The following is a 27,990-nucleotide window of genomic DNA, read 5'->3' as shown; positions in this document are numbered from 1 at the left end:
GTACTTCTTAAGGAAGCTGAGATGGTTTAACGTCTGCACCAAGATGTTGCATATCTTCTATAAGTCTGTTGTGGAGAGTGCAGTCAGCTGTGCAGCATCTGCTGGGGTAGTAGCATCAGAACCAGAGACTTGAAGAGAATCAACAAACTGATCCAGAAAGCTGCTTCTGTGCTTGGAGTAACTCTGGAGCCGCTGGAGCTGATTGTCCAAAGAAGAATGCTGCACAAGCTGATGAAGATGATGGAGGATTCTTCACACCCACAACACAGTGATGAAACAACAAAGTGTGTTCAGTGAGAGGCTTCTTCAGGTCCGGTGTAAGACTGAAAGATACAGAAGATCATTCCTGCCAGCAGCCATCAGCCTCCTCTAGTTAATTATTATTTTATACTACGATATTGAATTTCCTTTTGGGGATTATTAAAGTATTTTTTTTATAAATGTATCTATTATGAAACGCCTTCAGTCTTTTCGACCTGCGGAGGTGAAACTCTCCCGCTAAGCAGCAGACATATAACAGTTAAGCCTCACCTGCCCTCACCTGACCTCACTTCATCGGCGCCAAACACCAGCGGACTCTGCGCATGCGCAACCGGAAGTGTACGTCAGGCTTCTGCGTTGACGTCCGGGGTAAGGGGGCGGGGCCAGCGCTCTCCGCCGGACTGTAAACAATTAGCCGTTATCTCGGAAGGCTAGCGGGGTGTAAACACAGTGGTTATAAAGAGATTATTTCCCGCATCGCGGCTGCAGCAGGATGGGTGAGAAATACCGTCACTGTTTATGTGTTTAGCGAAGCTTTGCCTTTAGTCTGAACAACGTTGTTGTTGTTAAAGAGCCGAAACACTTTGATCCAGATTCATGTAAAGGCGACAACCTGCAGCTGCGTTTTCATGCAGGCGCGTGAACCTCCTCATCAATACTGGGGCATTAATACTGGTACATGGTTACTGGGACATGATGACTGGGACATGGTGACTGGGACATGATTACTGGGACATGGTTACTGGGACATGATTAGTGGGTCATGGTTACTGGGACATTATTACTGGGACGTTATTACTGGGAGTTTATTACTGAGGCATCATTACTGGGACATGATCACTGGGACATGATCACTGGAACATGGAGACTGGGACATTATTACTGGGACATTAATACTGGGACATTATGACTGGGACGTTATTACTGGGACATTACTACTGGGACATCATTACTGGGACATGATTACTGGGACATGGTTACTGGGACATGGTTACTGGGATGTGATGACTGGGACATGGTCACTGGGACATGGTTACTGGGACATGATTACTGGGTTATGGTTACTGGGACATGATGACTGGGACATGATGACTGGGACATGGTTACTGGGACATGGTTACTGGGCCATGATTACTGGGACATCATTACTGGGACATGATCACTGAGACATGATTACTGGGACATGGTTACTGGGACATGATCTCTGTGACGTTATTACGGGGACGTTATTATTGGGACGTGATTACTGGGACATAAAGTCTCAGACAGAGAAAGAAACCTGATCTTCTACTTGTAGCAGTTTGCTACAAGTAGAAGATCTCCTGTCATCAGATTCAGCAGGTCCTCGCCACCTGCAGGCCTGATCAGGAGGACTGTCCGGATGTGGTCCGGATGCGGTCTGGATGTGGTCTAGATGTCGTCCAGATGCAGTCCGGATGTGGTCTAAATAAGGTCCAGATGCAGTCCAAATGTGGTCCAAAGGGGGTCTACATGCGGTCGAGATGTGGTCCAGATCTATTCCCAGATGTGGTCTAGCTGCGGTCCAGGTGTGGTCCAGATGCGGTCTAGATGTAGTCCACATGTGGTCCAGATGCGGTCCGGATGTTGTCCGGATGCGGTCTAGATGTAGTCCAGATGTGGTCCAGATGCAGTCCAGATGTGGTCCGGATGCGCTCTAGTTGTAGTCTAGATGTGGTTCAGATGCAGTCCGGATGTGGTCTCGATGCGGTCCAGATGCGGTCCAAATGTGGTCCAAAGGAGGTCTACATGCGGTCAAGATGTGGTCCAGATCTATTCCCAGATGCGGTTCAGATGTGGTCCAGATGCGGTCCAGATGTAGTCCAGACGTGGTCCAGATGCAGTCCAGATGCAGTCCGGATGTGGTCCGGATGCGGTCTAGATGTAGTCCACATGTGGTCCAGATGTGGTCCAGATGTGGTCTAGATGCGGTCCAGATGTAGTCCAGATGCAGTCTGTATGTTGTCCGGATGGGGTCTAGATGTAGTCCAGATGTGGTCCAGATGCAGTCCAGATGTGGTCCCGATGCGGTCTAGTTATAGTCTAGACGTGGTCCAGATGCAGTCCGGATGTGGTCCAGATGCGGTCTAGATGTGGTCTCGATGCGGTCCAGATGCGGTCTAGATGTGGTCTTGATGCAGTCCAAATGTGGTCCAAAGGGGGTCTACGTGCGGTCGAGATGTGGTCCAGATCTATTCCCAGATGTGGTCTAGTTGCGGTCCAGGTGTGGTCCAGATGCGGTCTAGATGTAGTCCACATGTGGTCCAGATGCGGTCCGGATGTTGTCCGGATGCGGTCTAGTTGTAGTCTAGATGTGGTTCAGATGCAGTCCGGATGTGGTCCGGATGCGGTATAGATGTGGTCTCGATGCGGTCCAGATGCGGTCCAAATGTGGTCTAAAGGGGGTCTACATGCGGTCGAGATGTGGTCCAGATCTATTCCCAGATGTGGTCTAGATGCGGTTCAGATGTGGTCCAGATGCGGTCCAGATGTAGTCCAGACGTAGTCCAGATGCAGTCTGGATGTGGTCCAGTTGCGGTCTAGATGTAGTCCACATGCGGTCCAGATGTAGTCCAGATGTGGTCTGTATGTTGTCCGGATGGAGTCTAGATGTAGTCCAGATGTGGTCCAGATGTGGTCTAGATGCGGTCCAGATGTAGTCCAGATGCAGTCTGTATGTTGTCCGGATGGGGTCTAGATGTAGTCCAGATGTGGTCCAGATGTGGTCTAGATGTCGTCTAGATGTAGTCCAGATGCAGTCTGTATGTTGTCCGGATGGGGTCTAGATGTAGTCCAGATGTGGTCCAGATGCAGTCCAGATGTGGTCCGGATGCGGTCTAGTTGTAGTCTAGACGTGGTCCAGATGCAGTCCGGATGTGGTCCGGATGCGGTCTAGATGTGGTCTCGATGCGGTACAGATGCGGTCTAGATGTGGTCTTGATGTGGTCTAGGTGCGGTCCAGGTGTCGTCCAGATGCTGTCCAGATGTGGTCCAGATGTGGTCTAGATGCGGTCCAGATGCGGTCCAGATGTGGTCTGGATGCGGTCCAGATGTGGTCCAGATGTGGTCTGGATGCGGTCCAAATGTGGTCCAGATGTGGTGTAGATGCGGTCTAGATGCGGTCTTGATGTGGTCCAGATGCGGTCCAGATGTGGTGTAGATGTGGCCCGTTGGGTCTAGATGTGGTGTAGATGCGGTCTAGATGTGGTCCGGATGCGGTCCAAATGCGATCTAGATGCGGTCTAGATGAGCCCTAATGTCGTCCAGATGTGGTCTAGATGTGGTCCAGATGTGGTCTAGATGTGGTCCAGATGCGGTCCAGATGTGGTTCAGATGTGGTCCAGATGTCGTCTAGATGTCGTATATATGCGGTCCAGATGCGGTCCAGATGTGGTCCAGATGTGGTCTAGATGCGGTCCAGATGCGGTCCAGATGTGGTGTATATGTGATGTAGATGTGGTCTAGATGTGTCGGGATGTGGTCCGGATGCGGTCCAGATGTGGTCTAGATGTGGTCCAGATGTGGTCCAGATGTCATCTAGATGTGGTCCAGATGTGGTCTAGATGTGGTCCAGATGTGGTCCAGATGTGGTCCAGATGTGGTCCAGATGCGGTCTAGATGTGGTCCAGATGCGGTCCAGATGTGGTCTAGATGTCGTCCAGATGTGGTCCAGATGTGGTCCAGATGTGGTCCAGATGCGGTCCAGATGCGGTCTAGATGCGGTCCAGATGTGGTCCAGATGTCGTCTAGATGTGGTCTAGATGTCATCTAGATGTGGTCCAGATGTCGTCTAGATGTGGTCCAGATGTGGTCCAGATGTGGTCCAGATGCGGTCCAGATGCGGTCCAGATGCGGTCCAGATGTGGTCCAGATGGCGTCCAGATGCGGTCCAGATGCGGTCCAGATGCGGTCCAGATGTGGTCCAGATGTGGTCCAGATGTCGTCTAGATGTGGTCTAGATGTGGTCCAGATGTCGTCTAGATGTGGTCCAGATGTGGTCCAGATGTGGTCTAGATGTCATCTAGATGTGGTCCAGATGTCGTCTAGATGTGGTCCAGATGCGGTCCAGATGTGGTCCAGATGTGGTCCAGATGTGGTCCAGATGTGGTCCAGATGTCGTCCAGATGCGGTCCAGATGCGGTCCAGATGCGGTCCAGATGCGGTCCAGATGTGGTCTAGATGTGGTCCAGATGTGGTCCAGATGTCGTCTAGATGTGGTCTAGATGTCATCTAGATGTGGTCCAGATTTGGTCTAGATGTGGTCCAGATGTGGTCCAGATGTCGTCTAGATGTGGTCCAGATGTCATCTAGATGTGGTCCAGATGTCGTCTAGATGTGGTCCAGATGTCGTCTAGATGTGGTCCAGATGTCGTCTAGATGTGGTCTAGATGTCGTCTAGATGTGGTCCAGATGTCGTCTAGATGTGGTCCAGATGTCGTCTAGATGTGGTCTAGATGTGGTCCAGATGTGGTCTAGATGTGGTCCAGATGTGGTCCAGATGTGGTCCAGATGTCGTCCAGATGTGGTCCAGATGTGGTCCAGATCTGGTCCAGATCTGGTCCAGATGTGGTCTAGATGTGGTCTAGATGTGGTCTAGATGTGGTCCAGATGTGGTCTAGATGTGGTCTAGATGTCGTCTAGATGTGGTCCAGATGTGGTCTAGATGTGGTCTAGATGTGGTCTAGATGTGGTCTAGATGTAGTCCAGATGTGGTCTAGATGTGGTCTAGATGTCGTCTAGATGTGGTCCAGATGTGGTCTAGATGTGGTCCAGATCTGGTCCAGATGTCGTCTAGATGTGGTCTAGATGTCGTCTAGATGTGGTCCAGATGTCGTCTAGATGTGGTCCAGATGTCGTCTAGATGTGGTCCAGATGTGGTCCAGATGTCGTCTAGATGTGGTCTAGATGTGGTCTAGATGTGGTCCAGATGTGGTCCAGATGTCGTCTAGATGTGGTCCAGATGTGGTCCAGATGTGGTCCAGATGTCTAGATGTGGTCCAGATGTCGTCTAGATGTGGTCCAGATGTGGTCCAGATGTGGTCCAGATGTGGTCCAGATGTCGTCTAGATGTGGTCTAGATGTCGTCTAGATGTGGTCCAGGTGTCGTCTAGATGTGGTCCGGATGTCGTCTAGATGTGGTCCAGATGTCGTCTAGATGTGGTCCAGATGTCGTCTAGATGTGGTCCAGATGTGGTCCAGATGTGGTCCAGATGTCGTCTAGATGTGGTCTAGATGTCGTCTAGATGTGGTCCAGATGTGGTCCAGATGTGGTCCAGATGTCGTCTAGATGTGGTCTAGATGTGGTCCAGATGTGGTCCAGATGTGGTCCAGATGTCGTCTAGATGTGGTCTAGATGTCGTCTAGATGTGGTCCAGATGTGGTCCAGATGTGGTCCAGATGTCGTCTAGATGTGGTCTAGATGTCGTCTAGATGTGGTCCAGGTGTCGTCTAGATGTGGTCCAGATGTCGTCTAGATGTGGTCCAGATGTCGTCTAGATGTCGTCCAGATGTGGTCCAGATGTCGTCTAGATGTGGTCCAGATGTGGTCTAGATGTGGTCTAGATGTCGTCCAGATGTCGTCTAGATGTGGTCCAGATGTGGTCTAGATGTGGTCCAGATCTGGTCCAGATGTCGTCTAGATGTGGTCTAGGTGTCGTCTAGATGTGGTCCAGATGCGGTCTAGATGTGGTCCAGATGCGGTCCAGATGTGGTCTAGATGTCGTCCAGATGTCGTCCAGATGTGGTCCAGATGTGGTCTAGATGTCGTCCAGATGTGGTCCAGATGCGGTCTAGATGTGGTCCAGATGCTTTCCAGATGTGGTCCAGATGCGGTCCAGATGTCGTCCAGATGCCGTCCAGATGTCGTCCAGATGGCGTCCAGATGTCGTCCAGATGTCGTCCAGATGCGGTCCAGATGCGGTCTAGATGCGGTCCAGATGTGGTCCAGATGTGGTCCAGATGTCGTCTAGATGTGGTCTAGATGTCGTCTAGATGTGGTCCAGATGTGGTCTAGATGTGGTCCAGATGTGGTCCAGATGTGGTCTAGATGTCATCTAGATGTGGTCCAGATGTCGTCTAGATGTGGTCCAGATGCGGTCCAGATGTGGTCCAGATGTGGTCTAGATGTCGTCCAGATGGCGTCCAGATGTGGTCCAGATGCGGTCCAGATGCGGTCCAGATGCGGTCCAGATGTGGTCCAGATGCGGTCCAGATGTGGTCCAGATGTCGTCTAGATGTGGTCTAGATGTCATCTAGATGTGGTCCAGATGTCGTCTAGATGTGGTCCAGATGTGGTCCAGATGTCGTCTAGATGTGGTCCAGATGTCGTCTAGATGTGGTCCAGATGTCGTCTAGATGTGGTCTAGATGTGGTCCAGATGTCGTCCAGATGTGGTCCAGATGTCGTCCAGATGTGGTCCAGATGTGGTCCAGATGTGGTCTAGATGTGGTCCAGATCTGGTCCAGATGTCGTCTAGATGTGGTCTAGATGTCGTCTAGATGTGGTCCAGATGTGGTCTAGATGTGGTCTAGATGTCGTCTAGATGTGGTCCAGATGTGGTCTAGATGTGGTCTAGATGTCGTCTAGATGTGGTCCAGATGTGGTCCAGATGTGGTCTAGATGTCGTCTAGATGTCGTCTAGATGTGGTCCAGATGTGGTCCAGATGTGGTCTAGATGTGGTCTAGATGTAGTCCAGATGTGGTCTAGATGTGGTCTAGATGTCGTCCAGATGTGGTCCAGATGTGGTCTAGATGTGGTCCAGATCTGGTCCAGATGTCGTCCAGATGTGGTCTAGATGTCGTCTAGATGTGGTCCAGATGTCGTCTAGATGTGGTCCAGATGTCGTCTAGATGTGGTCCAGATGTGGTCCAGATGTCGTCTAGATGTGGTCTAGATGTGGTCTAGATGTGGTCCAGATGTTGTCTAGATGTGGTCCAGATGTGGTCCAGATGTCGTCCAGATGTCGTCTGGATGTGGTCTAGATGTGGTCCAGATGTCGTCCAGATGTCGTCCAGATGTGGTCTAGATGTGGTCTAGATGTGGTCCAGGTGTCGTCTAGATGTGGTCCAGATGTCGTCTAGATGTGGTCCAGATGTCGTCTAGATGTGGTCCAGATGTGGTCCAGATGTGGTCCAGATGTGGTCCAGGTGTCGTCTAGATGTGGTCCAGGTGTCGTCTAGATGTGGTCCAGATGTCGTCTAGATGTGGTCCAGATGTCGTCTAGATGTCGTCTAGATGTGGTCCAGATGTCGTCTAGATGTGGTCCAGATGTTGTCTAGATGTGGTCTAGATGTGGTCCAGATGTCGTCTAGATGTGGTCCAGATGTGGTCTAGATGTGGTCCAGATCTGGTCCAGATGTCGTCTAGATGTGGTCTAGGTGTCGTCTAGATGTGGTCTAGGTGTCGTCTAGATGTGGTCCAGATGTCGTCTAGATGTGGTCCAGGTGTCGTCTAGATGTGGTCCAGATGTCGTCTAGATGTGGTCCAGATGTCGTCTAGATGTGGTCCAGGTGTCGTCTAGATGTCGTCTAGATGTGGTCCAGATCTGGTCCAGATGTCGTCTAGATGTGGTCCAGATGTCGTCCAGATGTCGTCTAGATGTGGTCCAGATGTGGTCTAGATGTGGTCCAGATCTGGTCCAGATGTCGTCTAGATGTGGTCTAGGTGTCGTCTAGATGTGGTCTAGGTGTCGTCTAGATGTGGTCTAGATGTCGTCTAGATGTGGTCCAGATGTGGTCTAGATGTGGTCTAGATGTCGTCTAGATGTGGTCCAGATGTGGTCTAGATGTGGTCTAGATGTGGTCTAGATGTCGTCTAGATGTAGTCCAGATGTGGTCTAGATGTGGTCTAGATGTCGTCTAGATGTGGTCCAGATGTGGTCTAGATGTGGTCTAGATGTAGTCCAGATGTGGTCTAGATGTGGTCTAGATGTGGTCTAGATGTGGTCTAGATGTAGTCCAGATGTGGTCTAGATGTGGTCTAGATGTCGTCTAGATGTGGTCCAGATGTGGTCTAGATGTGGTCCAGATCTGGTCCAGATGTCGTCCAGATGTGGTCTAGATGTCGTCTAGATGTGGTCCAGATGTGGTCTAGATGTGGTCCAGATCTGGTCCAGATGTGGTCCAGATGTGGTCTAGATGTCGTCTAGATGTGGTCCAGATGTTGTCTAGATGTGGTCTAGATGTGGTCCAGATGTGGTCCAGATGTGGTCCAGATGTGGTCCAGATGTCGTCTAGATGTGGTCCAGATGTGGTCCAGATGTCGTCCAGATGTGGTCTAGATGTCGTCTAGATGTCGTCCAGATGTCGTCCAGATGTGGTCCAGATGTCGTCTAGATGTCGTCTAGATGTCGTCTAGATGTGGTCCAGGTGTCGTCTAGATGTGGTCCAGATGTCGTCTAGATGTGGTCCAGATGTCGTCTAGATGTGGTCCAGATGTCGTCTAGATGTGGTCTAGATGTCGTCCAGATGTCGTCTAGATGTGGTCCAGATGTGGTCTAGATGTGGTCCAGATGTGGTCTAGATGTGGTCCAGATGTCGTCTAGGTGTCGTCTAGATGTGGTCTAGGTGTCGTCTAGATGTGGTCCAGATGTCGTCTAGATGTGGTCTAGATGTCGTCTAGATGTGGTCTAGATGTCGTCCAGATGTCGTCTAGATGTGGTCCAGATGTGGTCTAGATGTGGTCCAGATGTGGTCTAGATGTGGTCCAGATGTCGTCTAGGTGTCGTCTAGATGTCGTCTAGATGTCGTCTAGATGTGGTCTAGATGTGGTCCAGATGTGGTCTAGATGTGGTCCAGATGTGGTCTAGATGTGGTCCAGATGTGGTCTAGATGTGGTCCAGATGTCGTCTAGGTGTCGTCTAGATGTGGTCTAGGTGTCGTCTAGATGTGGTCCAGATGTGGTCTAGATGTGGTCCAGATGTCGTCTAGGTGTCGTCTAGATGTGGTCTAGGTGTCGTCTAGATGTGGTCCAGATGTCGTCTAGATGTGGTCCAGATGTGGTCCGGATGAGAGCAGTAACATGTTGTTGCTCCTCCTCTGCAGCCTCCTATCTCCCTGCCTCCTCCCTGCGCCTCCTCATCCCTCCTCTCCGTCTGCTGACAGCGGCCATGTGGCAGGTTGCTCGGCACCAAAGCGTGAAGCATTATGGGATGCTGGAAGACTTTGTTTCCCTGGTAACCGAGGCGGTCCCACAGCTGCTGACGGACAGCCAGAGGAGTGTGCTCCTGCTGGCTCTGAGGACCAAGGTGGGTGCAGATGGCAGACCTGCAGGCAGAGGCTTGTTTCAGTTCCTCTGGGTTCTTCTGAAGTTAGAACGCTTCTATCCGCCTCCAGTCCTGCCTGTGATGAGCACCGCTCTGCTTCTGCTCAGCGTGGATGGGAACATGCTCGGCAACACACACAGGTGTGTGTGTCAGCTACCTGACACAGTGATAATACAGGTCGTTGGTAGCAGCAGAACTGGAAGTTTCCATGTCAGCAGGATGTTTCACTCTGACATGCTGTTGGAGAGAATCAGCTTTCCTCATGGTGGATGTTTGGACTCATCAGATCAGGAAAAGTGGACAAAATGTCCCTTTAGGACCTCATGTTTATTCCTGCTGGTCTAGGACCAGCAGGAATAAACATGTTTACAGCAGAAATAAACATGTTTACAGCAGAAATAAACATGTTTACAGCAGGAATAAACATGTTTACAGCAGGAATAAACATGTTTACAGCAGAAATAAACATGTTTACAGCAGAAATAAACATGTTTACAGCAGGAATAAACATGTTTACAGCAGGAATAAACATGTTTACAGCAGAAATAAACATGTTTACAGCAGAAATAAACATGTTTACAGCAGGAATAAACATGTTTACAGCAGAAATAAACATGTTTACAGCAGAAATAAACATGTTTACAGCAGGAATAAACATGTTTACAGCAGGAATAAACATGTTTACAGCAGAAATAAACATGTTTACAGCAGAAATAAACATGTTTACAGCAGGAATAAACATGTTTACAGCAGGAATAAACATGTTTACAGCAGAAATAAACATGTTTACAGCCTGGTACAAAAATCCATTTTAGGTTTAATAGGTCAGGTTTACCTTCATGACAACTGTGGGGGGAGTGAATAGAACTCGGCCGTTTAAAAGTAATTTAATCTGGAAGTTCGTCATATTTAGGGGCGTGTCCTTTTGATTGACAGGTACCCGATCTCCCGCTTCAAGTCAGAAGAATGTAGAACAACCGCGGATTTTGGCCGGTTTACAACGTGACTTAGCTTTAGCCCGCTTACCTCCATTAGCTGGTTAGCTCCTGTTATCTCGGGGTTAGCTCGGTTAGCTCTTAGCTACAGAAAGCTCGGAGTTCGCTCGATGTCAATCATCCACCATGACGCTCACAGCCCCCCTCTCAGCTCCACCTCTTTGCCCATATTTGTATTTTCCGGGCGAGACGACGCACATGCCTCTGCCAAGATGGTGATGGTAGGAACCGACCACCGAGCTTCAATTCAGCTCTTCAGAAACCTACGGGTGACGTCACAGAGGCTCCGCCCATCTTTTATATACAGTGTCTGGAATCATCCCAGAGTTGCTGCACATCATGATGAGAACGTTCCGGTTCTGCCACATCGACTCATTTTTAAACGTAGATGCGCCGAGTCTTTGCTTCTGCAGCCTTTTAAATCTCCTGCAGCTGTTTCCAGATGTGCTGCTCCATCAGGCGCCTAAACGCCTCATGTCCGTCATGTGACGTTTACCTGCTGCTGGGAGGGAACGGTGACCCGATGAGGTCGTATGCCGGCTGGTTCTGTTTCTGTTGTACACACAAACACTGCTGGTTCTGTTGGGAACGCTGGTCTCACTGTGTTTCTGTTCAGGTGACCCTCTCCGATCCGGCCGATGTCCACACCCACCTGGACAGGATCCGCTCCGTCTCCCAGGCAACGGTGAGGACTGTGTCCTGTTCAGCGTTTTCACAGCAACATGAGCAGAACACGTTGCTTCCTGGCGTTCCTCGTCCTGCTTAGAGTTCCCATGTTGCCGTGGTGATGGTTTTCCAGCTTCGTCTTCGTCTCTGAGCCGCCGTCTGTCCGTCTGTTTCCTCTCCAGCTGGACGAAGACGTGGACGACTGCTGCGCTGCACTGTCGGCTCTCGCCAGCAGGCTGACGGAGACGCCGGACGACACTCAGAGCCTCCTGCAGGTCGGCGGTGCTGTCGCTTTGACCGGACTTCATCATCATCATCATCATCATCATGGATGTCTCTGTCTGTCCTCCAGGACGTGTTCAACCAGAGTTTTGACTCCGCCCTCCAGTCCCTCATCTCGGACTTCCTGTCCAGGATCGAGCAGCTGTTCCCCGTCCCCGACTTCAGACAGGTAAGGATGAAGCTCCTCCTCCTCTTACTGCTCCTCCTCCTTCTCCTCTTCCTCCTCCTCTTACTGCTCCTCCTCCTTCTCCTTCTCCTCTTCCTCCTCCTCCTCCTCCTCCTCCTCCTCCTCCTCCTCTTACTGCTCCTCCTCCTTCTCCTTCTCCTCTTACTGCTCCTCCTCCTTCTCCTCTTCCTCCTCCTCCTCTTACTGCTCCTCCTCCTTCTCCTTCTCCTCTTCCTCCTCCTCCTCCTCCTCCTCCTCTTACTGCTCCTCCTCCTTCTCCTTCTCCTCTTCCTCCTCCTCCTCCTCCTCTTCCTTCTCTTCCTCCTCCTCCTCCTCATCCTCCTCCTCTTACTGCTCCTCCTCCTTCTCCTTCTCCTCTTCCTCCTCCTCCTCCTCCTCCTCTTACTGCTCCTCCTCCTTCTCCTTCTCCTCTTCCTCCTCCTCCTCTTACTGCTCCTCCTCCTTCTCCTTCTCCTCTTCCTCCTCCTCCTCCTCTTACTGCTCCTCCTCCTTCTCCTTCTCCTCTTCCTCCTCCTCCTCCTCCTCCTCTTACTGCTCCTCCTCCTTCTTCTTCTCCTCTTCCTCCTCCTCCTCCTTCTCCTCCTCTTACTGCTCCTCCTCTTCCTCCTCCTCCTCCTCGTCTTACTGCTCCTCCTCCTTCTCCTTCTCCTCTTCCTCCTCCTCCTCTTACTGCTCCTCCTCCTTCTCCTTCTCCTCTTCCTCCTCCTCCTCCTCCTCCTACTGCTCCTCCTCCTTCTCCTTCTCCTCTTCCTCCTCCTCCTCCTCCTCCTCTTACTGCTCCTCCTCCTTCTCCTTCTCCTCTTCCTCCTCCTCCTCTTACTGCTCCTCCTCCTTCTCCTCTTCCTCCTCCTCCTCCTCCTCCTCCTCCTCTTACTGCTCCTCCTCCTTCTCCTTCTCCTCTTCCTTCTCTTCCTCCTCCTCCTCCTCATCCTCCTCCTCTTACTGCTCCTCCTCCTTCTCCTTCTCCTCTTCCTCCTCCTCCTCCTCTTACTGCTCCTCCTCCTTCTCCTTCTCCTCTTCCTCCTCCTCCTCTTACTGCTCCTCCTCCTTCTCCTTCTCCTCTTCCTCCTCCTCCTCCTCCTCTTACTGCTCCTTCTCCTTCTCCTGTTCCTCCTCCTCCTCCTCCTCCTTCTCCTTCTCCTCTTCCTCCTCCTCCTCTTACTGCTCCTCCTCTTCCTCCTCCTCCTCCTCCTCCTCCTCCTCCTCTTACTGCTCCTCCTCCTTCTCCTTCTCCTCTTCCTCCTCCTCCTCCTCCTCCTCTTACTGCTCCTCCTCCTTCTCCTTCTCCTCTTCCTCCTCCTCCTCCTCCTCCTCCTACTGCTCCTCCTCCTTCTCCTTCTCCTCTTCCTCCTCCTCCTCCTCCTCCTCTTACTGCTCCTCCTCCTTCTCCTCTTCCTCCTCCTCCTCCTCCTCTTACTGCTCCTCCTCCTTCTCCTTCTCCTCTTCCTCCTCCTCCTCTTACTGCTCCTCCTCCTTCTCCTTCTCCTCTTCCTCCTCCTCCTCTTACTGCTCCTCCTCCTTCTCCTTCTCCTCTTCCTCCTCCTCCTCTTACTGCTCCTCCTCCTTCTCCTCTTCCTCCTCCTCCTCCTCCTCCTCTTACTGCTCCTCCTCCTTCTCCTTCTCCTCTTCCTCCTCCTCCTCCTCCTCCTCTTACTGCTCCTCCTCCTTCTCCTTCTCCTCTTCCTCCTCCTCCTCCTCCTCCTCTTACTGCTCCTCCTCCTTCTCCTTCTCCTCCTGCTCCTCCTCCTCTTACTGCTCCTCCTCCTTCTCCTTCTCCTCTTCCTCCTCCTCCTCCTCTTACTGCTCCTCCTCCTTCTCTTTCTCCTCCTCCTCCTCCTCCTCCTCCTCTTACTGCTCCTCCTCCTTCTCCTTCTCCTTATCCTCCTCCTCCTCCTCCTCCTACTGCTCCTCCTCCTTCTCCTTCTCCTCTTCCTCCTCCTCCTCCACTTACTGCTCCTCCTCCTTCTCCTCTTCCTCCTCCTCCTCCTCCTCTTACTTCTCCTCCTCCTTCTCCTTCTCCTCTTCCTCCTCCTCCTCCTCCTCTTACTGCTCCTCCTCCTTCTCCTCTTCCTCCTCCTACTCTTCCTTCTCTTCCTCCTCATCCTCCTCCTCTTACTGCTCCTCCTCCTTCTCCTTCTCCTCTTCCTCCTCCTCCTCCTCCTCCTCTTACTGCTCCTCCTCCTTCTCCTTCTCCTCTTCCTCCTCCTCCTCTTACTGCTCCTCCTCCTTCTCCTTCTCCTTCTCCTCTTCCTCCTCCTCCTCCTCCTCCTCCTCTTACTGCTCCTGCTCCTTCTCCTTCTCCTCTTCCTCCTCCTCCTCCTCCTCTTACTGCTCCTCCTCCTTCTCCTCCTCCTCCTCCTCCTCCTCTTACTGCTCCTCCTCTTCCTCCTCCTCCTCCTCCTCCTACTGCTCCTCCTCCTTCTCCTTCTCCTCTTCCTCCTCCTCCTCCTCTTACTGCTCCTCCTCCTTCTCCTTCTCCTCTTCCTCCTCCTCCTCCTCCTCCTCTTACTGCTCCTCCTCCTTCTCCTTCTCCTCTTCCTCCTCCTCCTCTTACTGCTCCTCCTCCTTCTCCTCTTCCTCCTCCTCCTCCTCCTCTTACTGCTCCTCCTCCTTCTCCTCTTACTGCTCCTCCTCCTTCTCCTTCTCCTCCTCCTCCTCCTCCTCTTACTGCTCATCCTCCTTCTCCTCCTCCTCCTCCTCCTCTTACTGCTCCTCCTCTTCCTCCTCCTCCTCCTCCTCCTCTTACTGCTCCTCCTCCTTCTCCTCTTCCTCCTCCTCCTCCTCCTCTTACTGCTCCTCCTCCTTCTCCTCTTACTGCTCCTCCTCCTTCTCCTTCTCCTCTTCCTCCTCCTCCTCCTCCTCCTCTTACTCCTCCTCCTCCTTCTCCTTCTCCTCTTCCTCCTCCTCCTCCTCCTCTTACTGCTCCTCCTCCTTCTCCTTCTCCTCTTCCTCCTCCTCCTCTTACTGCTCCTCCTCCTTCTCCTCCTCCTCTTCCTCCTCCTCCTCCTCCTCTTACTGCTCCTCCTCCTTCTCCTCTTCCTCCTCCTCCTCCTCCTCCTCTTACTGCTCCTCCTCCTTCTCCTCTTCCTCCTCCTCCTCCTCCTCTTACTGCTCCTCCTCCTTCTCCTTCTCCTCTTCCTCCTCCTCCTCCTCTTACTGCTCCTCCTCCTTCTCCTTCTCCTCTTCCTCCTCCTCCTCTTACTGCTCCTCCTCCTTCTCCTCTTCCTCCTCCTCCTCCTCCTCTTACTGCTCCTCCTCCTTCTCCTCTTACTGCTCCTCCTCCTTCTCCTTCTCCTCCTCCTCCTCCTCCTCTTACTGCTCATCCTCCTTCTCCTCCTCCTCCTCCTCCTCTTACTGCTCCTCCTCCTTCTCCTTCTCCTCTTCCTCCTCCTCCTCCTACTGCTCCTCCTCCTTCTCCTTCTCCTCTTCCTCCTCCTCCTCCTCCTCCTCCTCTTACTGCTCCTCCTCCTTCTCCTTCTCCTCTTCCTCCTCCTCCTCCTCTTACTGCTCCTCCTCCTTCTCCTCTTCCTCCTCCTCCTCCTCCTCTTACTGCTCCTCCTCCTTCTCCTCTTCCTCCTCCTCCTCCTCTTACTGCTCCTCCTCCTTCTCCTCTTCCTCCTCCTCCTCCTCCTCTTACTGCTCCTCCTCCTCCTTCTCCTCTTCCTCCTCCTCCTCCTCCTCTTCCTTCTCCTCCTCCTCTTACTGCTCCTCCTCCTCCTCCTCCTCATCCTCCTCCTCTTACTGCTCCTCCTCCTCCTCCTCCTCCTCTTCCTTCTCTTCCTCCTCCTCCTCCACATCCTCCTCCTCTTCCTTCTCCTTTTCCTCCTCCTCCTCTTCCTTCTCTTCCTCCTCCTCCTCTTCCTTCTCCTTTTCCTCCTCCTCTTCTTCCTCCTCCTCCTCCTCTTCCTTCTCTTCCTCCTCCTCCTCCTCTTCCTTCTCCTTCTCCTCCTCCTCCTCTTCCTCCTCCCCCTCCTCCTCCTCCTCTTCCTTCTCCTCCTCCTCCTCCTCCTTCTCCTTTTCCTCCTCCTCCTCCTCCTCTTCCTTCTCCTTTTCCTCCTCCTCCTCCTCCTCCTCCTCTTCCTTCTCTTCCTCCTCCTCATCCTCCCCCTCCTCTTCCTTCTCCTTGTCCTCCTCTTCCTCCTCCTCCTTCTCCTCCTCATCCTCCTCCTCTTCCTTCTCCTCCTCATCCTCCTCCTCTTCCTTCTCCTTTTCCTCCTCCTCCTCCTCCTTCTCCTTCTCCTCCTCATCCTCTTCCTTCTCTTCCTCCTCCTCCCCCTCCTCTTCCTTCTCCTTCTCCTCCTCTTCCTCCTCCTCCTCCTCCTCCTCTTCCTCCTCCTCCTCCTCCTCCTCCTTCTCCTCCTCATCCTCCTCCTCTTCCTTCTCTTCCTCCTCCTCCTCATCCTCCCCCTCCTCCTCTTCCTTCTCCTCCTCCTCCTCCTCCTCTTCCTTCTCTTCCTCCTCCTCCCCCTCCTCTTCCTTCTCCTTCTCCTCCTCTTCCTCCTCCTCCTCCTCCTCCTCATCCTCCTCCTCTTCCTTCTCCTCCTCCTCCTCCTCCTCCTCCTCCTCCTCTTCCTCCTTCTCCTCCTCATCCTCCTCCTCTTCCTTCTCCTTTTCCTCCTCCTAATCCTCCTCCTCTTCCTCCTCCTCCGCCTCCTCATGCGACCCGTTGTCTCCGTGCCGTCAGGCCGCCTCCTGGCTCGACGCCACCCCCGTCTCTCTGGACGACTGTCTGCGGGAAGCGGACAGAAAGGACCTGCGGGAGCTCCTGACCAATCAGAGCTGTCGGCGGGGACAGTCCACCACGGCAGGTGTGTAGCGCCGCGTTTCTGTCCGATTTGACTGAAGTAGATCTGATGGCGTCCAGATGTTTCCAGATGGTGGTTTTTATGAAACACACTTTGACTCGCATAATCCAGTCTGGGAGTAATCAGATTACCATATGATGATATTCCAAACTACATGGCTACATATTCCAGTCCCTCATCGGATTTATTTTGGAATCCGTGTGTGGCGACATCACTTCCTGTTATTTTCCAAACATTCTGTGTTTGTTTAGCCCCGCGGTCTTTGCGTTAGCAGCTAACGCGCGCCGTAACAAGCTGCTCATACGGTGGAGAATGACGACTAAAAAAACACGCCAGGGGAAGTCAGAATACGGAGCTTTCCAAAATAAAACTGCGTCTGATAAATGATTGTTGTATATTTGGGTCCATGCCATGGGCTCGTTGACCACGTGGTCCGTGTGCCGCTGTAAGCCGACGTGTCGGTACGCTGCTACACGCCCGGAAAGAAAACACGTTAAAGGAAACTTTAAACGCCTGAGTCCAATTTCATTAAATGATGAATCCAGTTTGAATCGATTGAAAGTGACGGGATGATGTTTCATCCCATCTGATCTGCTGAGGAATCTCCTCTCCCAGTAAAAACTAACCTGCTGGGAACACCAGACCATTAAATATCGCCTTCATCAGTAAACTATCAGAATAGAAAGTCAGCTCAGATCTTTTCTGTGTGAATTCAGGATGTTTCCCGTCTTCAGTCTTGCTTTAAACCGTCCTAGTTTCTAGTTTAACCAGGTTACTGACCCGTCCTAGTCTCTAGTTTAACCAGGTTACTGACCCGTCCTAGTCTCTAGTTTAACCAGGTTACTGACCCGTCCTTGTCTCTAGTTTAACCAGACTACTGACCCGTCCTAGTCTCTAGTTTAACCAGGTTACTGACCCGTCCTAGTCTCTAGTTTAACCAGGTGTCTGACCCGTCCTAGTCTCTAGTTTAACCAGACTACTGACCCGTCCTTGTCTGTAGTTTAATCAGACTACTGACCCATCCTAGTCTCTAGTTTAACCAGGTTACTGACCCGTCCTTGTCTCTAGTTTAACCAGACTACTGACCCGTCCTAGTCTCTAGTTTAACCAGGTTACTGACCCGTCCTAGTCTCTAGTTTAACCAGGTGTCTGACCCGTCCTAGTCTCTAGTTTAACCAGACTACTGACCCGTCCTTGTCTGTAGTTTAATCAGACTACTGACCCATCCTAGTCTCTAGTTTAACCAGGTTACTGACCCGTCCTTGTCTCTAGTTTAACCAGACTACTGACCCGTCCTAGTCTCTAGTTTAATCAGACTACTGACCCGTCCTAGTCTCTAGTTTAAACAGGTTACTGACCCGTCCTTGTCTCTAGTTTAACCAGACTACTGACCCGTCCTTGTCTCTAGTTTAACCAGGTTACTGACCCGTCCTTGTCTCTAGTTTAACCAGACTACTGACCCGTCCTAGTCTGTAGTTTAACCAGGTTACTGACCCGTCCTAGTCTCTAGTTTGACCAGGTTACTGACCCGTCCTAGTCTGTAGTTTAACCAGGTTACTGACCTGTCCTAGTCTCTAGTTTAACCAGGTGTCTGACCCGTCCTAGTCTCTAGTTTAACCAGACTACTGACCCATCCTTGTCTGTAGTTTAATCAGACTACTGACCCGTCCTTGTCTCTAGTTTAACCAGACTACTGACCCGTCCTAGTCTGTAGTTTAACCAGACTACTGACCCGTCCTAGTCTCTAGTTTAACCAGACTACCGACCCGTCCTAATCTCTAGTTTAAACAGGTTACTGACCCGTCATAGTCTGTAGTTTAACCAGGTTACTGACCCGTCCTAGTCTGTAGTTTAACCAGGTTACTGACCCGTCCTAGTCTGTAGTTTAACCAGGTTACTGACCCGTCCTAGTCTCTAGTTTAACCAGGTTACTGACCTGTCCTAGTCTCTAGTTTAACCAGGTGTCTGACCCGTCCTAGTCTCTAGTTTAACCAGACTACTGACCCGTCCTTGTCTGTAGTTTAATCAGACTACTGACCCGTCCTTGTCTCTAGTTTAACCAGACTACTGACCCGTCCTAGTCTGTAGTTTAACCAGACTACTGACCCGTCCTAGTCTCTAGTTTAACCAGACTACTGACCCGTCCTAATCTCTAGTTTAAACAGGTTACTGACCCGTCATAGTCTGTAGTTTAACCAGGTTACTGACCCGTCCTAGTCTGTAGTTTAACCAGGTTACTGACCCGTCCTAGTCTCTAGTTTAACCAGGTTACTGACCCGTCCTAGTCTGTAGTTTAACCAGGTTACTGACCTGTCCTAGTCTCTAGTTTAACCAGGTGTCTGACCCGTCCTAGTCTCTAGTTTAACCAGACTACTGACCCGTCCTTGTCTCTAGTTTAACCAGACTACTGACCCGTCCTAGTCTGTAGTTTAACCAGACTACTGACCCGTCCTAGTCTCTAGTTTAACCAGACTACCGACCCGTCCTAATCTCTAGTTTAAACAGGTTACTGACCCGTCATAGTCTGTAGTTTAACCAGGTTACTGACCCGTCATAGTCTGTAGTTTAACCAGGTTACTGACCCGTCCTAGTCTCTAGTTTAACCAGGTTACTGACCTGTCCTAGTCTCTAGTTTAACCAGGTTACTGACCCGTCCTAGTCTCTAGTTTAACCAGACTACTGACCCGTCCTAGTCTCTAGTTTAACCAGGCTACTGACCCGTCCTTGTCTCTAGTTTAACCAGGTTACTGACCCGTCCTAGTCTCTAGTTTAACCAGACTACTGACCCGTCCTAGTCTGTAGTTTAACCAGGTTACTGACCCGTCCTAGTCTGTAGTTTAACCAGGTTACTGACCCGTCCTAGTCTCTACTTTAACCAGGTTACAGACCTGTCCTAGTCTCTAGTTTAACCAGACTACTGACCCGTCCTAGTCTCTAGTTTAACCAGGCTACTGACCCGTCCTTGTCTCTAGTTTAACCAGGTTACTGACCCGTCCTAGTCTCTAGTTTAACCAGGTTACTGACCCGTCCTAGTCTTTAGTTTAACCAGACTACTGACCCGTCCTAGTCTGTAGTTTAACCAGGTTACTGACCCGTCCTAGTCTGTAGTTTAACCAGGTTACTGACCCGTCTTAGTCTCTAGTTTAACCAGGCTACTGACCCGTCCTAGTCTCTAGTTTAACCAGGTTACTGACCCGTCCTAGTCTCTAGTTTAACCAGGTGTCTGACCCGTCCTAGTCTCTAGTTTAACCAGACTACTGACCCGTCCTTGTCTCTAGTTTAATCAGACTACTGACCCGTCCTAGTCTCTAGTTTAACCAGGTTACTGACCCGTCCTTGTCTCTAGTTTAACCAGACTACTGACCCGTCCTAGTCTCTAGTTTAACCAGACTACTGACCCGTCCTAATCTCTAGTTTAAACAGGTTACTGACCCATCCTAGTCTCTAGTTTAACCAGACTACTGACCCGTCCTAGTCTGTAGTTTAACCAGGTTACTGACCCGTCCTAGTCTCTAGTTTAACCAGGTTACTGACCCGTCCTAGTCTCTAGTTTAACCAGACTACTGACCCGTCCTAGTCTCTAGTTTAACCAGACTACTGACCCGTCCTAATCTCTAGTTTAAACAGGTTACTGACCCGTCCTTGTCTCTAGTTTAACCAGGTTACTGACCCGTCCTAGTCTCTAGTTTAACCAGGTTACTGACCCGTCCTAGTCTCTAGTTTAACCAGACTACTGACCCGTCCTAGTCTCTAGTTTAACCAGGCTACTGACCCGTCCTTGTCTCTAGTTTAACCAGGTTACTGACCCGTCCTAGTCTCTACTTTAACCAGACTACTGACCCGTCCTAGTCTCTAGTTTAACCAGGTTACCAGACTGCATTCCTTCTCAGGAAACTCCCTGCTGCTCGCTGTCTTTGTTCTCAGGATGGTCAAAGATGTTCGCCGACACGACTAAATCTTGTTCCATCCTCCACGAGAAGCCAGAACTTTCTTCTTGTTCTCGAGGCTCCGAGAACAAAATGACGTCATTTTGTTCTCACGGACACATTTGAAGACGGTTCTCGACACATCGGGCTGCAGAACTTTTTTCTTGCGGGGCTCCGAGAAGTATCGTGTGATTGGTCAGACATGTGAGGTGGGCGTGGTTAACATGGAGAGAACATGAAGCGGAGTTGCTGCTTCCGTGTTTTTACTGTTGCAGGTAAAACTGATTGTTTTGATAAAACAGCTGATCGAGGTGGTGAGAAAGTACCAACATTTTTACATGTGGTGTTAAAACACTTGGACCCAGCCGCGTGCACGACCCGCCCAGCCGCGTGCACGACCCGCCCAGCCGCGTGCACGACCCGCCCAGCCGCGTGCACGACCCGCCCAGCCGCAGACGAAGCTGCTCATATGAAACTAGAAACTCTAGAGAGCGGAAGCCTCCGCCAAGCACGATGTTAAAGAATCCTTTTAAAGCATTCCTGGATCCAAACGGTGATCCGGATCACCACCAGAATTTAATCAGTTCTTCATTTTCACATTTCCAACAACTCTGGAAATGTTTATAAAAATCCGTCGGTAACGTTTTGAGTTATCTCGAGCACAAAGACGGCGGTAAAAACATAACCTGGTGGAGTTAACAACCGGGTTCATGGCTCATAAAGCAGACATCGCCCCCGCAGTGACCCCTCCCCGCTGCAGACCTGCTTCTCCTGGAGGATGGACCTTAAAGACCAGCCGGACGGATCCTTTCAGTCCACTGTGGAACAATCTACCTGAAGGATCCACAAAGTCCACCGTCCTGCAGGTTTTAGATGTTTCTTTGCTGCAACACACCTGACTCATGCAAAACTTCTAAAACCTGCTGGGAAGTGGACCTCCAGGACCAGGTCTGGTGGTCTCTGGTCTGCCGCTGATGTACGGGACGTTTTTATTGGCTAATACTTCTCGTTTTATCTTTGTGAACAGTACGTCCCAAACACGAACCAATCACAGTCTGGCTTCTTCTTCTCAGTCGGCTGTGATGCAGAGAAGACGCTCCTCTCCGCCTGGTCCCACCCACTCCTCACGAAGCTGACCAATCCCACGCTGCCTCCTTCCGACACGGCCGGCCAATCAGACGTGCCCCCTGCTGAGATCAGGCCGCTGCAGCTGGATGTGGAGCTGGTGAAGGTGGAGGTGGTGGTGATAACGGAGGAGGAACAGGAGGAGGTGGAGGAGACTGTGATTGGTCAGACGGTATCGCTAGCAGAGACAGACGCGTCCAATCAGAGCGAGGAATGTTCCGTTGTACCTGTGATCCTGGATGAGGACAGGTGAGGGGCTTCTTCTGGTCCTGAGTCCACCAGGATCTCTGTCCAGCTTTGTAAACTCCACCCTCTTCCCATCAGGTACAAGGACTCACCTGCGAACCTCACCGGCCAATCGGATCACTCTGGCTCTGAAGTCCCAGCTAGCGCCCTTCACAGCATTTCCCACAATGCTCAGCGTGTGGCCCACAGGTGTCCTCAGTGTGGGAAATGTTTCATCTACCGCTCTCAGGTGAGGGTTTTCCGTCCTCCGTCTCCGTCTCAGAGACGTTCTTTAACCAGGAGGCGTGTCCTGCAGGTGATACGCCACCTGCGCACAAACCGCTCCTGTGGCGCCGGCTGCTCCATCACAGCACCTGTGGAGCCCCGCCCCCTGGAGCCCCGCCCCCTGGAGCCCCGCCCCTTACGGACCCACTCCTGCTTCCAGTGCAACGCGATCTTCAAGAACACGGCTGAGCTGCTGACGCATCAGCGCTCCCACCGGGCGCGCCCCGTCTACCAGTGCAGCCAGTGCGACAAGGCCTTCCGCCACCTGTCCAGCCTGACCAATCACAAGCAGACGCACCTGGACAAGGGAGGCTTCACCGACAGCAGGTGTGATCAGGTGTTCGAGTCGGCCAAAGAGAGGGACGGCAACCGACCCGACCTCGTCTGCACCGTGTGCTCCCAGTCGTTCAGCTCGCAGACGCTGCTGCTGCGACACCTGCAGACGCACTCGGCGGAGGGAGCCGAGCTCTGCTACAACTGCCGCTTCTGCGACCAGAGCTTCTCAGGTAACACATGACCAGAGCTTCTCAGGTAAATCATGACCAGACCTTCTCAGGTAACACATGACCAGAGCTTCTCAGGTAAATCATGACCAGACCTTCTCAGGTAACACATGACCAGAGCTTCTCAGGTAACACATGACCAGAGCTTCTCAGGTAACACATGACCAGAGCTTCTCAGGTAAATCATGACCAGACCTTCTCAGGTAACACATGACCAGAGCTTCTCAGGTAAATCATGACCAGACCTTCTCAGGTAACACATGACCAGAGCTTCTCAGGTAACACATGACCAGACCTTCTCAGGTAAATCATGACCAGACCTTCTCAGGTAACACATGACCAGAGCTTCTCAGGTAAATCATGACCAGACCTTCTCAGGTAACACATGACCAGAGCTTCTCAGGTAACACATGACCAGAGCTTCTCAGGTAACACATGACCAGAGCTTCTCAGGTAAATCATGACCAGAGCTTCTCAGGTAACACATGACCAGAGCTTCTCAGGTAAATCATGACCAGACCTTCTCAGGTAAATCATGACCAGACCTTCTCAGGTAGATCATGACCAGAGCTTCTCAGGTAAATCATGACCAGAGCTTCTCAGGTAAATCATGACCAGAGCTTCTCAGGTAACACATGACCAGAGCTTCTCAGGTAAATCATGACCAGAGCTTCTCAGGTAACACATGACCAGAGCTTCTCAGGTAACACATGACCAGACCTTCTCAGGTAGATCATGACCAGAGCTTCTCAGGTAAATCATGACCAGAACTTCTCAGGTAGATCATGACCAGAGCTTCTCAGGTAAATCATGACCAGAGCTTCTCAGGTAAATCATGACCAGAACTTCTCAGGTAAATCATGACCAGACCTTCTCAGGTAAATCATGACCAGAACTTCTCAGGTAAATCATGACCAGAACTTCTCAGGTAAATCATGACCAGAGCTTCTCAGGTAAATCATGACCAGAACTTCTCAGGTAGATCATGACCAGAGCTTCTCAGGTAAATCATGACCAGAGCTTCTCAGGTAAATCATGACCAGAACTTCTCAGGTAGATCATGACCAGACCTTCTCAGGTAAATCATGACCAGAGCTTCTCAGGTAAATCATGACCAGAGCTTCTCAGGTAAATCATGACCAGAGCTTCTCAGGTAAATCATGACCAGAACTTCTCAGGTAGATCATGACCAGACCTTCTCAGGTAAATCATGACCAGAGCTTCTCAGGTAACACATGACCAGACCTCAGGTAACACATGACCAGAGCTTCTCAGGTAACACATGACCAGAACTTCTCAGGTAAATCATGACCAGAACTTCTCAGGTAAACCATGACCAGAGCTTCTCAGGTAAATCATGACCAGAACTTCTCAGGTAAATCATGACCAGAACTTCTCAGGTAAATCATGACCAGAACTTCTCAGGTAAATCATGACCAGAACTTCTCAGGTAAACCATGACCAGAGCTTCTCAGGTAAATCATGACCAGAACTTCTCAGGTAGATCATGACCAGAACTTCTCAGGTAAATCATGACCAGACCTTCTCAGGTAAATCATGACCAGAACTTCTCAGGTAAATCATGACCAGAACTTCTCAGGTAAATCATGACCAGAGCTTCTCAGGTAAATCATGACCAGAGCTTCTCAGGTAAATCATGACCAGACCTTCTCAGGTAAATCATGACCAGAACTTCTCAGGTAAATCATGACCAGAACTTCTCAGGTAAATCATGACCAGAGCTTCTCAGGTAAATCATGACCAGAGCTTCTCAGGTAAATCATGACCAGAGCTTCTCAGGTAAATCATGACCAGAACTTCTCAGGTAGATCATGACCAGACCTTCTCAGGTAAATCATGACCAGAACTTCTCAGGTAAATCATGACCAGAACTTCTCAGGTAAATCATGACCAGAGCTTCTCAGGTAAATCATGACCAGAGCTTCTCAGGTAAATCATGACCAGACCTTCTCAGGTAAATCATGACCAGACCTTCTCAGGTAACACATGACCAGACCTTCTCAGGTAACACATGACCAGAGCTTCTCAGGTAAATCATGACCAGAGCTTCTCAGGTAAATCATGACCAGAGCTTCTCAGGTAACACATGACCAGAGCTTCTCAGGTAAATCATGACCAGAGCTTCTCAGGTAACACATGACCAGAGCTTCTCAGGTAAATCATGACCAGACCTTCTCAGGTAAATCATGACCAGACCTTCTCAGGTAGATCATGACCAGAGCTTCTCAGGTAAATCATGACCAGAGCTTCTCAGGTAAATCATGACCAGAGCTTCTCAGGTAACACATGACCAGAGCTTCTCAGGTAAATCATGACCAGAGCTTCTCAGGTAACACATGACCAGAGCTTCTCAGGTAACACATGACCAGACCTTCTCAGGTAGATCATGACCAGAGCTTCTCAGGTAAATCATGACCAGAACTTCTCAGGTAGATCATGACCAGAGCTTCTCAGGTAAATCATGACCAGAACTTCTCAGGTAGATCATGACCAGAGCTTCTCAGGTAAATCATGACCAGAGCTTCTCAGGTAAATCATGACCAGAGCTTCTCAGGTAAATCATGACCAGAACTTCTCAGGTAGATCATGACCAGACCTTCTCAGGTAAATCATGACCAGAACTTCTCAGGTAAATCATGACCAGAACTTCTCAGGTAAATCATGACCAGAACTTCTCAGGTAAATCATGACCAGAACTTCTCAGGTAAATCATGACCAGAACTTCTCAGGTAAATCATGACCAGAACTTCTCAGGTAAATCATGACCAGAACTTCTCAGGTAAATCATGACCAGAGCTTCTCAGGTAAATCATGACCAGAACTTCTCAGGTAAATCATGACCAGAGCTTCTCAGGTAAATCATGACCAGAGCTTCTCAGGTAAATCATGACCAGAGCTTCTCAGGTAAATCATGACCAGAACTTCTCAGGTAACACATGACCAGAGCTTCTCAGGTAGATCATGACCAGAGCTTCTCAGGTAAATCATGACCAGAGCTTCTCAGGTAAATCATGACCAGAGCTTCTCAGGTAAATCATGACCAGACCTTCTCAGGTAAATCATGACCAGAGCTTCTCAGGTAAATCATGACCAGAGCTTCTCAGATAACACATGACCAGAGCTTCTCAGGTAAATCATGACCAGAGCTTCTCAGGTAAATCATGACCAGAACCAGTGGACAGGTCATGGGATCACATGGTAGACGTGTTCATTCATGTTTCCGTACCTGCTGGTTCCGGTCCAGTCAGGTTGATGAGCTTTAATTTCTGGTTTTCTTTACATCAGACATAAGAAGGCGTTGCTGTTCTCTTCTCTTCTCTTCATGATGTTATTATTCGATCATGTTTTGGTTTTAAACCCTCCGGTTGTGTCTCCAGGGGTGACGCAGCTTCGTATCCACCAGCGCACACACACCTTCCGCTCGTACCAGTGTGACCAGTGCAGCAAGACGTACAGCTCTCTGACGGGGCTGCAGTCCCACCGAGCGAGCCACAGCAGCGACAGCCGCTTCCTGTGTCCGCAGTGCGGCAAACGCTTCAAGACACGCGACGGCCTGGAGGGACACCTGAGGACGCACACCGGCGAGCGGCCCTTCCGCTGTCCCTACTGCCCCAAAGACTTCACCGCGCTCGCCGGCCTCAACGTGCACGTGCGGCGGCACACGGGGGAGCGGCCGTACGTGTGCACGGTGTGCGGGAAGGGCTGGCCGTCCGGCGGCGACCTGCAAAAACACATGCGGATTCACACCGGGGAGCGGCCGTACGTCTGCCAGGACTGCGGGAAGGCGTTCTCCATCTCCTGTCACCTGACCGAACACCGCAGGATTCACACAGGTCAGACGGCCGCTCACATGACCGCCTCCACGCTCACAGTAGCATCAAACCACTGACCGATGCACCGCTTGTCTCCCGCAGGAGAGAAGCCGTTCACTTGTCCTGAATGTGGGAAGTGTCTGCGGAGGAAGTTCGACCTGAAGAAGCACATGTTGTCTCACAGCAACATCCGTCCCTACGCCTGCACCTTCTGCTCCAAGAGCTACACCCGCAAGACGCACCTCACCCGACACCTGCTGACGCACGGGGTGGCCGGCGGAGAGGCGGAGGCGACGGCCGAGGAGCCATGACGTCACTTCCTGTTCCCGGGTTAATGCTGCACCAACTTTACATCTTATGGTCTGTTGGTCCGAGTCAACGTGCTGATGCAGTTTATCTGCACACGTTGCCATGGGAAACTGCACGCAGTCAGCTGGTGATGGGAAAGGAAACAACCATCGGTTTCTGCGTGATGCAGGGAGTTTGGAAGAGCAGTAAAAGCAGATTCATTGCAACGGTGAAGGAGGAAAATGCAGCGAGAAAAGCCCAAACATGAGACAGACGACGGAACGAAATGTTTAGAGCTGCTTTGAAAGCCAGGTTTGCCAATGAAACAACAGCTTTTTCTGATGCAAAATTCTTCAGGCTTCCAAATTTATATCAGATCTTTCATAGAACGCAACCTGAATGTGAAAGAAGCCTCATCAGGAAGTTTCCTGACTTTTGTTTATTCTTATTATTCACACGTTTATAAAAACGGGGCGGCTGGTCATCAGAGAGGTTTCTTTCCCTGCTTCATCTGTCAGAGGTTTCGTCTGCCCTTCCTCAACTGCCTGATGTTCACAAAACATTTTCTCACACTCTGAGGATGTGTTAATGGCATTAAAAGACTTCATTTTTGCATAAAAAAAACAAACTTTACTTAAAAATTGACAGAAAGGTGTCAAAATTATCCAAAGAAATTGGTGAAACAGGAAAGAATGTGTTAAAAACCTTGTGGTCTGGTTCGACTTTCCAGACAGATCAATGCATTAACGGACGAAGGGATCATTTTCAGCTGTCTGAAGGCTCTGCTGCTGCACCGGGGCGACGTTGGGTTAAACATGGATTCCTGTCTGGTTGTCAGGAGGAGAAGCTGATGTTTGTTTACGTTGCTTCGATGTTAAAGTCTCCTCTGTCTGGACTGATGTTAAAGTCTCTTCTGTTTGGACTGATGTTAAAGTCTCTTCTGTTTGGACTGATGTTAAAGTCTCTTCTGTTTGGACTGATGTTAAAGTCTCTTCTGTTTGGACTGATGTTAATGTCTCCTCTGTCTGGACTGATGTTAAAGTCTCTTCTGTTTGGACTGATGTTAAAGTCTCTTCTGTTTGGACTGATGTTAAAGTCTCCTCTGTTTGGACTGATGTTAAAGTCTCCTCTGTCTGGACTGATGTTAAAGTCTCTTCTGTTTGGACTGATGTTAAAGTCTCCTCTGTTTGGACTGATGTTAAAGTCTCTTCTGTTTGGACTGATGTTAAAGTCTCTTCTGTGTGGACTGATGTTAAAGTCTCCTCTGTCTGGACTGATGTTAAAGTCTCTTCTGTTTGGACTGATGTTAAAGTCTCTTCTGTTTGGAC

At 50.6% G+C, this 27,990-nt stretch overlaps 1 protein-coding gene across 2 annotated transcripts; it reads left to right on the top strand.

The window, feature by feature from the left end:
* The first annotated feature begins 622 nt into the window (after positions 1–622).
* On the top strand, positions 623–27,687 carry LOC306773807 (uncharacterized protein). 2 transcript variants are annotated; one of them, XM_079263723.1, is made up of 11 exons: positions 623–758; positions 9,322–9,524; positions 11,154–11,222; positions 11,386–11,478; positions 11,556–11,654; positions 16,357–16,480; positions 21,477–21,777; positions 21,853–22,003; positions 22,070–22,544; positions 25,940–26,395; positions 26,477–27,687. In XM_079263723.1, the coding sequence occupies exons 1-11, from the start codon at positions 755–757 to the stop codon at positions 26,683–26,685; spliced, it is 2,184 nt and encodes a 727-aa protein (XP_079119849.1). In that variant the 5' UTR covers positions 623–754; the 3' UTR covers positions 26,686–27,687. The 2 variants fall into 2 exon arrangements, with proteins under 2 accessions (XP_079119849.1, XP_079119848.1); XM_079263722.1 differs by having other exon boundaries at positions 21,853–22,544.
* Positions 27,688–27,990: the final 303 nt, after the last annotated feature.

This window comes from Telmatherina bonti (assembly GCF_933228915.1).
Source record: "Telmatherina bonti genome assembly, chromosome: 24".
In the NCBI taxonomy this organism is placed as follows: Eukaryota; Metazoa; Chordata; class Actinopteri; order Atheriniformes; family Telmatherinidae; genus Telmatherina; species Telmatherina bonti.
This window is presented reverse-complemented; position numbering and strand designations above follow the sequence as displayed.

What these genes read in the sequence shown, in the direction of transcription:
- LOC306773807 (XM_079263722.1), top strand. An exon ending in GGGACAGTCCACCACGGCAG is followed by an intron (nt 16,481 to 21,476) that starts GTGTGTAGCGCC and finishes TCTTCTTCTCAG; the next exon opens with TCGGCTGTGATGCAGAGAAG. An exon ending in GTGATCCTGGATGAGGACAG is followed by an intron (nt 21,778 to 21,852) that starts GTGAGGGGCTTC and finishes TCTTCCCATCAG; the next exon opens with GTACAAGGACTCACCTGCGA.